Here is a 10366-nt window from a genome sequence, read left to right as displayed (position 1 = left end):
CCGTGCTTGAACGCATGTTCGTAGATGGCCACCTTCTTCTCCGGTGGCTCGTGAGCACGCTGATTAGACAGGGGTGGCACCGGATTGTACTTTGCTAACGGTGGGTATTGTTTGACTAAGTAATCAATGTGTTTCTGCTCTATAACCGATCTAACACTGTCTACATAGGTCTCGTTAGCCTTAGTCATTTTCTATAGAGTGGTTGGAGAATTACTAACCTTTAGACGGTGGCCGAAATATTTAGGATTTGATCGGAATTGAATATAGCAGCGTATTGGGGAAGCTTGGAGCAGAAAAATGGAAATGTGTGTGAATTGGGGCTATTTATAGTGACGATTTGGAGTCATGGGGTGGAATGCGTTGATAATGGCTGTACACGTGTTACGCGATCAACGGGTGGCATTTTAAGTGCGCGCGTGGATGTCAGTTGGGTATGGTTACCTATGAGCGTGTGGCTGACACGCGCCTGCCAACTGCCACTTTACGTCTTGTCAGCCGAATGGTCTTCTGCAACAGTGACAGGCATTAAATGACCTCGAAACGTACGCGGAACATTGAATGCTAGCCGTTTTCTTGTTTTTTCCGCTTAATAGTTTGATGTCATATGTCTTGCGCCATATAACATCAAACTGGGGGGACATAATGATACCGCAATCCGCATGCGCACCTGCAAATCTATGCGGGCACCCTCTAGGGTGCGTATGCGTGTGCTCATGTGCGTTATGCGGTATGCGGATTCGTATCTAATGCCTTTGTTCCCGGAACAGCGATTACTTTGCTATCAAGTAAATATCTTTTCCATAATTACATCCGTGATTCGGGGGAGTTTGTTATGGAAAGGATTGCCATTATCTCGGATGGTTCTAGAATTAGGGTTTGCCTATATATACAAACCCTAACTATCATTCTAAACATCGTCACATTACGTAACTACCATCTGCCACACGCCTTACGTAATTGAGCATCATTCTTCGTCTCTTCAAGGTTAACAGGTTAGTTCTTCATTAAGCTAGCACATACAACCTTATTTGGGGCCTTCCGATCAGCGACCGCTATCGAAGGTAGACTTAATCACTTGGCCACCCCGCCGACATCATCATGTCGGCCAGGGTTATTCACGGTAGCCGGACCGGAGAGTCTTGTTCTAAGATCCTTAAACCCCACTAACGCATTGAGCAGGCATGTTAAACCCAATGGTAAAAATATGCATGATCAGAAATAAACATTAAATCAGTTACTATAAGTAATAGTTATATATAAAGAAGACTTAATTCCTTGTTAATTGAACTTGAAATCTTCAATGGAAGGGAAAGAACAAGAGCAAATCCCCCGTTTAACTCCTTACAAAATGGGTAATTTTCAACTATCTCACAGGTACCACTCTTTTGTTTTCTGCGTCATCGCTGTAATTGTTATTTGATCATACCGTAAATCCGTAAATCTTTGAAATTTATGTACTTCATTATATACAAGTACGAGATGTGAAACCATAACTTCTCATTATAGTTTCAAAGAAGATACTACAATTACAATTACAATCATCAAAAGTTGACTCAAGTTTCGTTTAAAATATGATCTGTTGATGAACATATCAAAAGTCGAAATAACTATTTAACCATGTATATATTACAGTAAAAAAAAAAAAAAAAAAATGTTACACTTTCAAGTATCAAAAGTTAAGTTATTCCTCTAAAATGTTGCAGGATAGTTTTAGCTCCAGTGACCAGATTTAGATCTTACAATAGTATTCCTCAGTCACATGCTATCTTACAATACTCTCAAAGAACAACAAAAGGAGGTTTTATGATTGCTGAGGCCACCTGCATATCACGTGCTGCCCAAGGGTGATTGATACACAACAAATATTTGTTTTATAATCTAGCTACTAGCTAGTTTCGATTCCCCTTATTATGTTTTAAAGTACAATTAGAGTAAAGTTTCTTATAATGTTATACATTAACAGCACTATTTAATAATTTTGTTGCTTATTGTAAACATATTTGTTTGTTCTAAGATATAAAAATTCTCCTGGGATATGGTCAAAAGAACAAATAGATGCCTGGAAACCGATCGTGGATGCTGTTCATGCGAAAGGCGGCATCTTTTTTTGTCAACTCTGGCATCCCGGCAGGTGTTCAGATCAAAGTATGTTTTTCGTTTCATCTTTTATTTTGTTTCATGCCCCAACAATGTGATTTATTGACAGTGGGAATTCTATGATCAAAACTTAAAGGAATTTTAAAGTGGGCTAATTATATTAAGTTGATGGTTACCTAAAAAATCTTAATTCTAAATAGTTAACTTTTCTATACAATTTAAAGAGTACTCAAGAGAAAAAAATAAAAAATTCAAAGTACCTTGCTATGTAATTTCGCCAATGTCTATTGATAACCTTCCATTACAAATGGGTTATGTCTGTTTATTTCATTTGTTGATTATCTATCAAGAGGTTATGAGTTCAAGTCTCATTGCAGACAACTTTATATAAGTAAGGTTGTACATAATTAGTGCGTTAGGTTGCAGATTTTGCCATTTCTGAAGATAACTAAGTGATAATCTGATTCCAAATTAGGTTTTGAAGCAAATGTGGGACAAGCTCCGGTCTCTTCATCAGAGAAAAGATCTACTCCGTTCGTCGACAGCAATGGTGAAGTTCTATATAATTATCTACCACCTCGGAAGCTAAGTGTTGCCAAAATTAGTCTAGTTGTTAACGAATACAGCATTGCAGCGAGAAACGCTATAGAAGCAGGTAATTAAGTTTCTATAAGTTTACGTCGCACAATCTTCCTCACTAAAAAATATTATATTCTAAAATACATAGATGCAGGATTCGATGGAGTCGAAATCCATGGTGCACACGGGTATCTAATTGACCAGTTTCTAAAAGATCAAATCAACGATCGAAGTGACGAATACGGCGGTTCATTACCAAACCGTAGCAGATTCGCCCTTGAAGTAGTCGAATCTGTCGCTAATGAAATCGGAGCAAAACGAGTTGGCATAAGGCTTTCACCGTTTGCAGATTACAACGATTGAGAAGATTCGAATCCCGAAGCTTTAGGTCTCTACATGGCTGAATCACTAAACAAATACGGAATCTTGTATTGCCATATGGTGGAGCCCAGGATGAAAGTTATCGAAGAGCAAACCGAATTAACCATGAGTTTGGGACCCATGAGAAGAGCTTTTAATGGCACTTTTATTGCGGCTGGTGGGTTCGGTAGGGAAGATGGTAACAAAGCTATAGCTGAAGGGTATGCGGATCTTGTAGCGTATGGTCGTTTGTTCTTGGCTAATCCAGATTTGCCTAAAAGATTTGAACTTGATGCACCACTTAATCAGTATAATAGAGACACATTCTATACACAGGATCCAGTTGTTGGTTATACTGATTATCCGTTTCTTGAAACAAATATTTGAGTTTCATAAAGTTCTATTTAAATACTGCAAACGTTTGGTTATAAATTGATTGTATGATTTCATATACTTACTCATTAATACAATGTTATTATTCCCCTATTATTAATATATTCCGTATTAAACTAATAATTACTCCATCCGTCCCAATTTGATAGCCTTGTTTTCTTTTTTTATTCTAAAATTAATTGTTCACTTCTATAAATAGATAAAAATAATGAAATAAAATTCTTTTATACCCTTACTTTATGCATGTAAAACAAAAATATAGGTAAAAAGAAAAGGGTAAAACATAACTAAAAAATACAGTGAAAGCACGGTGCAATAATAACATTTCTTAAACTGTATATTTTTTGTAAAGAGACTATTAAATTGGGACAGAGTAATTAAATGCACAAAAACCATAGATCTATTGAAATGTGTCAATACCACCAATTACAGTTTACTGATCACAACAAAGTATACACTATACATCTTTGGAGGCTGACACAACATCTAGTAATCATGTAGCTTAGCATTCATTATAATTTGTTATTTTGATTATTATTGACATATAACCATAATAAATCCTAGTACTTACAAACAACAACCATACGAGAGCCGAATATACTTGAGCTATCTTACCTTTCTAACAGCCTCCACTATCGGGCTCGATTGAACTTAAAAGCCCATTACCTCTCAACTGTGTGCAATGCTCTTCTGCATCTGGCTGTCCACAAACAATCACCACAGATAAACCATTGACATGTGCCTCTTGCATAATATTAACAGCATTATCAACAGTCATCCCGGGTATAACCTTCATTAGCACTTGAACAACATATTCCCTCTTGTTAAAGTTGTCATTGTGTAGCATCACACGATACGGTGGGGCCATTTTCTTTGATTTCCTGAAAGCAGGAGTACAGCATGTTTTAAAATGTTTTCACTTTTTTTTTTAATATATAAAGCTTCCAAACCCAACTTGAAATTTTTTATATTACATTATTACCTCAAGTCAAACTCTGACTCTCGACCAGGTGTTGTTTTCTCTATAACGGGCTTATCGAGCACCCCCGCACCTTTTTCCAATCTTGGTGGTGGCATTGTCATAACCGTGATCCATTTTGTGCTTTGTTTATGAGTCAGGTATGTGTCCCCTGCAACAAGATAGTACTTGAGTTCATATATCATGACACTAATGCTTATCATTATCTATTCAAAGAACATTTCATTCATACATACATAAATGTTAAAATATTTTGATAAATAAAGATGGCTGAGTACAAAAAAGCATACCTAGATGGTATTACTTGAAAAGCAGAATTAAAAAGAGAAATTGCACTGTTACTTTTCACTAGATACGAGCGAGGATCGGTTAAAATCAGTTTTTAGTTCAGTTCAAAACAAAAATTAATTTTGCATAAAATAAAAGACCAGTCCTGAAATTGACTGGACGGGTTTAGACCGGTCTTTCTTAAAATTTGCCATTTTTTTTTAGGAATGGCAGTCCAGTTTCAGTTCAGTCTCCTTCTCGGCTAATCTATTCACTTCTCAATTAATTAAATTTTTATCACGTTAGTATCAAGTGTCCAACTTGAGTTTATCACGAATAGCACAGCTTATTTACATCTTTAAATAAATGAATATAACTAATTACATTGAAAAGCTTCAAAGATCTAGAATAATTATTTAGGATCTCGATTTTTTACTAGTTTTAGACTGATTTCCATCTTCTTAAGACCAGTTTCAGTCTTTAATCGATTTAAAGCTGGACTGAACATAAAACCCTAGGACGTCATCTAACAACTGAACACAAAACCCTAGGTCTTTAATCGATTAAAAAAAGTCAGTCGAGCGCGCTTGTTTTGGGCAATAAGCATCAACTAACAACTGACCATAAAACCCTAGGACGTCGATCTCGTCAATAGATTAGTATCGTTAAACAATCAATCCTATCGAATCTAATCTAATCTAATCACGTATAAAATTAAAAACCTAATGATTAAAATCAGAGAACTCATGGGACAATCAATCAACCATTAATATTCATAAGGCCTAAATCGGAAATCAATTCAGAAAAATAAAAAAAGTTGTTGATAATACTTTAATACCTGGTTTGGAATGAAGAAGATGACGATTAGGGGAAGGAGCGAGTCGACCGCAAATGGCAGTCTCCATTGCCAAATTCCCGATTTCTTTCTCTGTTTTTTTTCTCACCACAAATACACTCACTCACTGCTATAAGTAATATCTATGTGTGGCCTTTAAGTATTTCAATCTTTTTTTTCTTTGTTTTCTCAGTTTTTATATTTGACAAGTATTTCACCTTTTTAAATAAAATAAAAAATAAGATTATTTAGTTGTTCGGTTTTGATTAGGTTCCAGTTACGTTATAAATTTGAATTCAATTTTCGGTTCAATTTTTATATTTTGAGTTTTTGAAATTGGTTAAACACGAAAACCAAATCCAAATCTGACTTGAACTAATAATATAATTTTTTATTATCTATCTATCTATCTATCTATCTATCTATCTATACATTATTATAAAGCGCGTGACAATAATCTTACATGTCAGTTAATTCTAATTAAATTTGTTTATGTGACGGCTTGTGGTTAACTTATAGTAATTATAGGAGTATCCAAATCAATCAAAACTTATCCATACAAATTATTTATTATTAATTAAATATAGTATAAAATTATATAATAATTTCCTATAAATAATTCGTAGTAGAGATTTTATAAATATTAAATATTATTCGATGTTATTAGATATCCGTATTATTAGATATTATATAAAAACTACTTTTAAAATTTATCAACACCATCACGGGCTCTTAAATTTAAAAGAATAAATTGTTTAAAAATTAATTAATTTTGCACGATTATTTTACTGTGTAACGCATGGGCTTCAATAATTTTGCACGGTTAAGAAATAAAAAAAATTGTATCCGTTACTTTAGTAACACCACATAAAATCACTTTTAAAATTTATGAACATCACGAGCTCTTAAACACAAAAGAATAATTGTTTGAAAAAATCAATTAATTTTGCATGATTATTTTACCCACCGTGCAACGCACGAGCTCTAATAAGTTTGCAAAGTATTTTATCCACGGAGTCTTAAATAATCCTTATACTTTTCTTAATTTTTTAGTATCGATATTTACGTACCAATATGAACTGCAAATTTCATTTTTTTCACGGTCTTTTACACACCCGTGCAACACACGGGCTCAAAAAACTAGTTTTATATAGATCACGATATTAAAATCAAAAGAGTTGAATTTAAAATTAATATTATATGATTATTTTGATTAAATTATGATATTTTTAGATTCTTTTTAGCATAACTGAAAAGAATTGTTGTAATTTTTAAAATTAATTATTATTTCGGTTTGTTTTGAGTTTTGCCACCAAAAGCTCGAAGTCAAGGAAACCAAACCGAATAAACCGAGAAGATTATAAACCGAATTGATAAACACTCCTAGTTTCGAATATCAAAAAAATAGTTACATGTCTCCAAAAAAAAATATGAGGTACTTTAGTAAACGTGACATAAGTAAACAAGTAAACAATTGTGTTTTGTCGTAGCAATGGTTAAGTTGAATATCAATAATTACGTTTTGAAGTTTCTCAAACTCAGATAATTAATTCTTATAAATTTTTTATCAAACAACTTTGAAGAAATTATTTCCATTTTAATAGTATGATATTTTTTAGCATGATAATTAGTCTTATATTCAAAAAGTGAAAATTTAGTTACTCTACATTTATCCTATTATAATGTCTCTTTACACTTATTTTTAATATGATACATTTTTTTTTTTTTTTTTTTTTTTTTTTTTTTTTTTTTTTTTTTTTGAAAGGCAATGTTAGTGGTTAGCTCACGAAGTTAATTCACGAAAATCCCCCCCCCCCCGAGACTCGAACCCTGGTCTCCTCGAACACCATGTTAACATGGTGACCAATGAGGCAAATATGACTAAACTTGCAATACTCTCTCTCTCTCTCTCTCTCTCTCTCTCTCTCTCTCTCTCTCTCTCTCTCTCTCTCCCCAAAACGAAACACCCCAAGTCCTTCAAAAGGCGATTATGCCGTATTCTAGTAGTCTTTCGCGTCGCTGCAGACACCAATGAATCCGTGAAGATTTTACAGTGTCGTCGCCGACACCAATGAATCCGTGAAGATTTTACAGCTTCGTCGCCGCCACCAATGAATCCGTAAATATGAAGTAACTTTTAGTTATGAATAATCAGTCATACATAAACAATGAGACACATGGGTAATGGTCCAATGTAGTAGAAAAGATGTGGCAACATTTTAATATGAAACCCCATTTAAATTCAATTTTAACCTTTAAATCCAAAATCGTATTCCAAAATCGTATTCTTAATGGGGGCTAAGTTTAGATGAATCGATAAGTCCAGTTATCTATGGTAATTCAATATTAATTTCAAAGCCTCATCTTATTACAAATTTGAAGACTAGCAAATTATGTTGGCCCATTTCTGTGATAACCCGGGAATTTTCGACCAAATTTAAACTTAATCTTTACATGATCTCGATACGATAAGTTAAGTCTGTAATGTTGAGTCTCAAAAATTTTGAACTGTTTCATATATTCAATTTACCTTCGACCATTACCGACGATTCACGAACAACTATTTGTAAATAGATACATATATATTTAAATGTATACATAATGTATAATAAAAATAAATATTAAATGATTATAATAGTCGTTGGACGTTCCGATTATTATTTAGAGAAGTTTAATTCGAACTTATATGATTTTAATATAAATGGTGATTCGAAAATGAGTAATATAAATTTTAGGCTTATTAGAATTGTATTTAAAATATAATTATTAAATTTGAACACTTTTTATATTTTACCAAGAATCGAGCGGGACAGTTGATGTAATTTTTATTTAATAAATTAATGATCGAATTTTATACCATAATGACTGAAATATATAAAGACATTTAATTTAAAAATATGAGATTTTTCAGAGAACTTTTATCCGTCACTAATGATCAACAGGACACGAGTCTCAGTCCGTGAATGAAATAGTAGACGACGGCTAACTTAATCACACGTTTTATATCTAAATTATATTATAATTATTATTAAATTATATTTCACTTTCTGTTATCGATCTCAATCTCATCATTTGGATATACATACATAATAAACTGTGCTTGATTATCTATTACCGTGCTTAATTTTTTTCCTTTTCATTTACACTTATATAATATAAAATTTGTACTCAACCACTTGCATTTCATACCACCCGAGTATTGGAAGATCATTGTGATTGATTACTATTTTGTTATTCAATCAACCAATCATCTATATATCATATTATATATTATATGTCTATATGTGATGTGTACACGTACTATCTTACATATTAAAGATCACCACTCAAACCACCACTAGTGAACCACTTGCAGATATTTTGTTTATATATACATACATTCGTACGTAAATGATGAAGAAAAATAAACCATCCTTTTGTTTTATTACCTCCTTTATGCAATGAAAACAACACCACTTTTGACTACTACATCTAATCCTTGTTTAGTGTTTTTGTCAATCATCCATCACCATCATTTCTATATATTTTTTTTGCTACTATATTTGTTTCCTGGCATCCTTACACTTAATATATATAAACATGTACGTTGATATTATATCCCATTCATAACTATTTTTTTCTTGTGTTAATTCTCTGCAACATCCAAGTACACCCAAACCATCACCACCTTATAACCATTACACTTTCAATACATTTGAACACCCATTTGCATTTTTGCATCTATTTTGTTTTTGGTTACCAACTAAACCCACCACCACCTCCATCATACATTCGCCACCTTCCACACCATCATCAACCGAAGCAACCACCTAGGTTTCTATCTTCTTTAATAACTCCACAACCCAACACCCAAAACCGCCACCCTCGTCATCGAACCACCATATCTCTCTCCTATTGTTGTTCGAAGCCAATCACCACGAAACCTGCTACTACGACTATTCTTTATGTGTCTGTTTTAAACTGTCGAACAATCACCACAAAAAAAACATTTTAAATGTTGTGCTGCTACTCGTTAATTAATTTCTACTATTTTCTTATGTTAATCGAACACCAACACCAACGATATCATAATATTCCTATAGCTACTGCTACGCTGCGAATCTTTTTCTGATTGATCAGCTTAAACACCATCATAATAACAAAGGTATCTGCATCTGCCACTGTGTTACTTCTGCTTTGTTCGAGACCCAATAACCTTATTTGATAATTTAATCACGCATGTTGTTTCATTCTTCTACTTTTAGACGATAAGAATGATAGTATTATGATGATAGAGATAGTTGATGAAGATAATATAATTAATGATAATGTACCGTGACTAGGATAGGAATGAAAAACGATTAAAGTTTTAGCTTGTTCCCTACCATGTATATTCCAGTTCTATTTTAAACGCAGACATATGAATTGGACTTGTAAGATCCATTTGTCTATTGGGCTTCTAAACCCATTGAATCCAAATAAGTATATTTGAAACTTGGGCCATGAACTTGATTACTATAGTTGGGCCAATATAAAATCTGGACAGTTTATGATGACGGATAGTTAATGATAGGATTTATGAATAGAAAATAACTGAGTAAGGGGTGATGACGGTTAGATTAAATAAAGGATGATGGTTAGATGGTAATGACGAGATAAAATGATGAATGTTATGATGAAACCGTGATAATTATGATGATGATGATACGTTGTTTTGATCATAATAATTTTAATGATAACTATGGTAATACAGCGGAGATTACAAAGAATGACGAGGTTAGTGAAAATGATAAATAAATGATGAAAGTATGATGGTGAGCAGTGACGTGATGTGTCTGTTTTTGGTTTCCTTTCTAAACTGCTACTTGACGTTACTA

The 10366-nt window shown here is 33.1% G+C and overlaps 1 protein-coding gene and 1 pseudogene across 1 annotated transcript; one reads left to right on the top strand and one right to left on the bottom strand.

The window, feature by feature from the left end:
- Positions 1-1294: 1294 nt before the first annotated feature.
- On the top strand, positions 1295-3423 carry LOC139846854 (putative 12-oxophytodienoate reductase 11; annotated as a pseudogene).
- Positions 3424-3985: 562 nt separating this feature from the next.
- On the bottom strand, positions 3986-5676 carry LOC139848088 (ATP-dependent Clp protease adapter protein CLPS1, chloroplastic-like). Its single transcript, XM_071837816.1, has 3 exons — positions 5514-5676; positions 4412-4559; positions 3986-4310 (listed from the first exon to the last, which is right to left on the bottom strand). The coding sequence occupies exons 1-3, from the start codon at positions 5578-5580 to the stop codon at positions 4049-4051; spliced, it is 477 nt and encodes a 158-aa protein (XP_071693917.1). The 5' UTR covers positions 5581-5676; the 3' UTR covers positions 3986-4048.
- Between the last annotated feature and the right edge of the window lie 4690 nt (positions 5677-10366).

The sequence above is a fragment of the Rutidosis leptorrhynchoides genome, chromosome 5, assembly GCF_046630445.1.
Source record: "Rutidosis leptorrhynchoides isolate AG116_Rl617_1_P2 chromosome 5, CSIRO_AGI_Rlap_v1, whole genome shotgun sequence".
Lineage (NCBI taxonomy): Eukaryota > Viridiplantae > Streptophyta > Magnoliopsida > Asterales > Asteraceae > Rutidosis > Rutidosis leptorrhynchoides.
The sequence above is the reverse complement of the archived record's forward strand: the minus strand, read 5'-3'. Positions and strand labels throughout refer to the sequence as shown.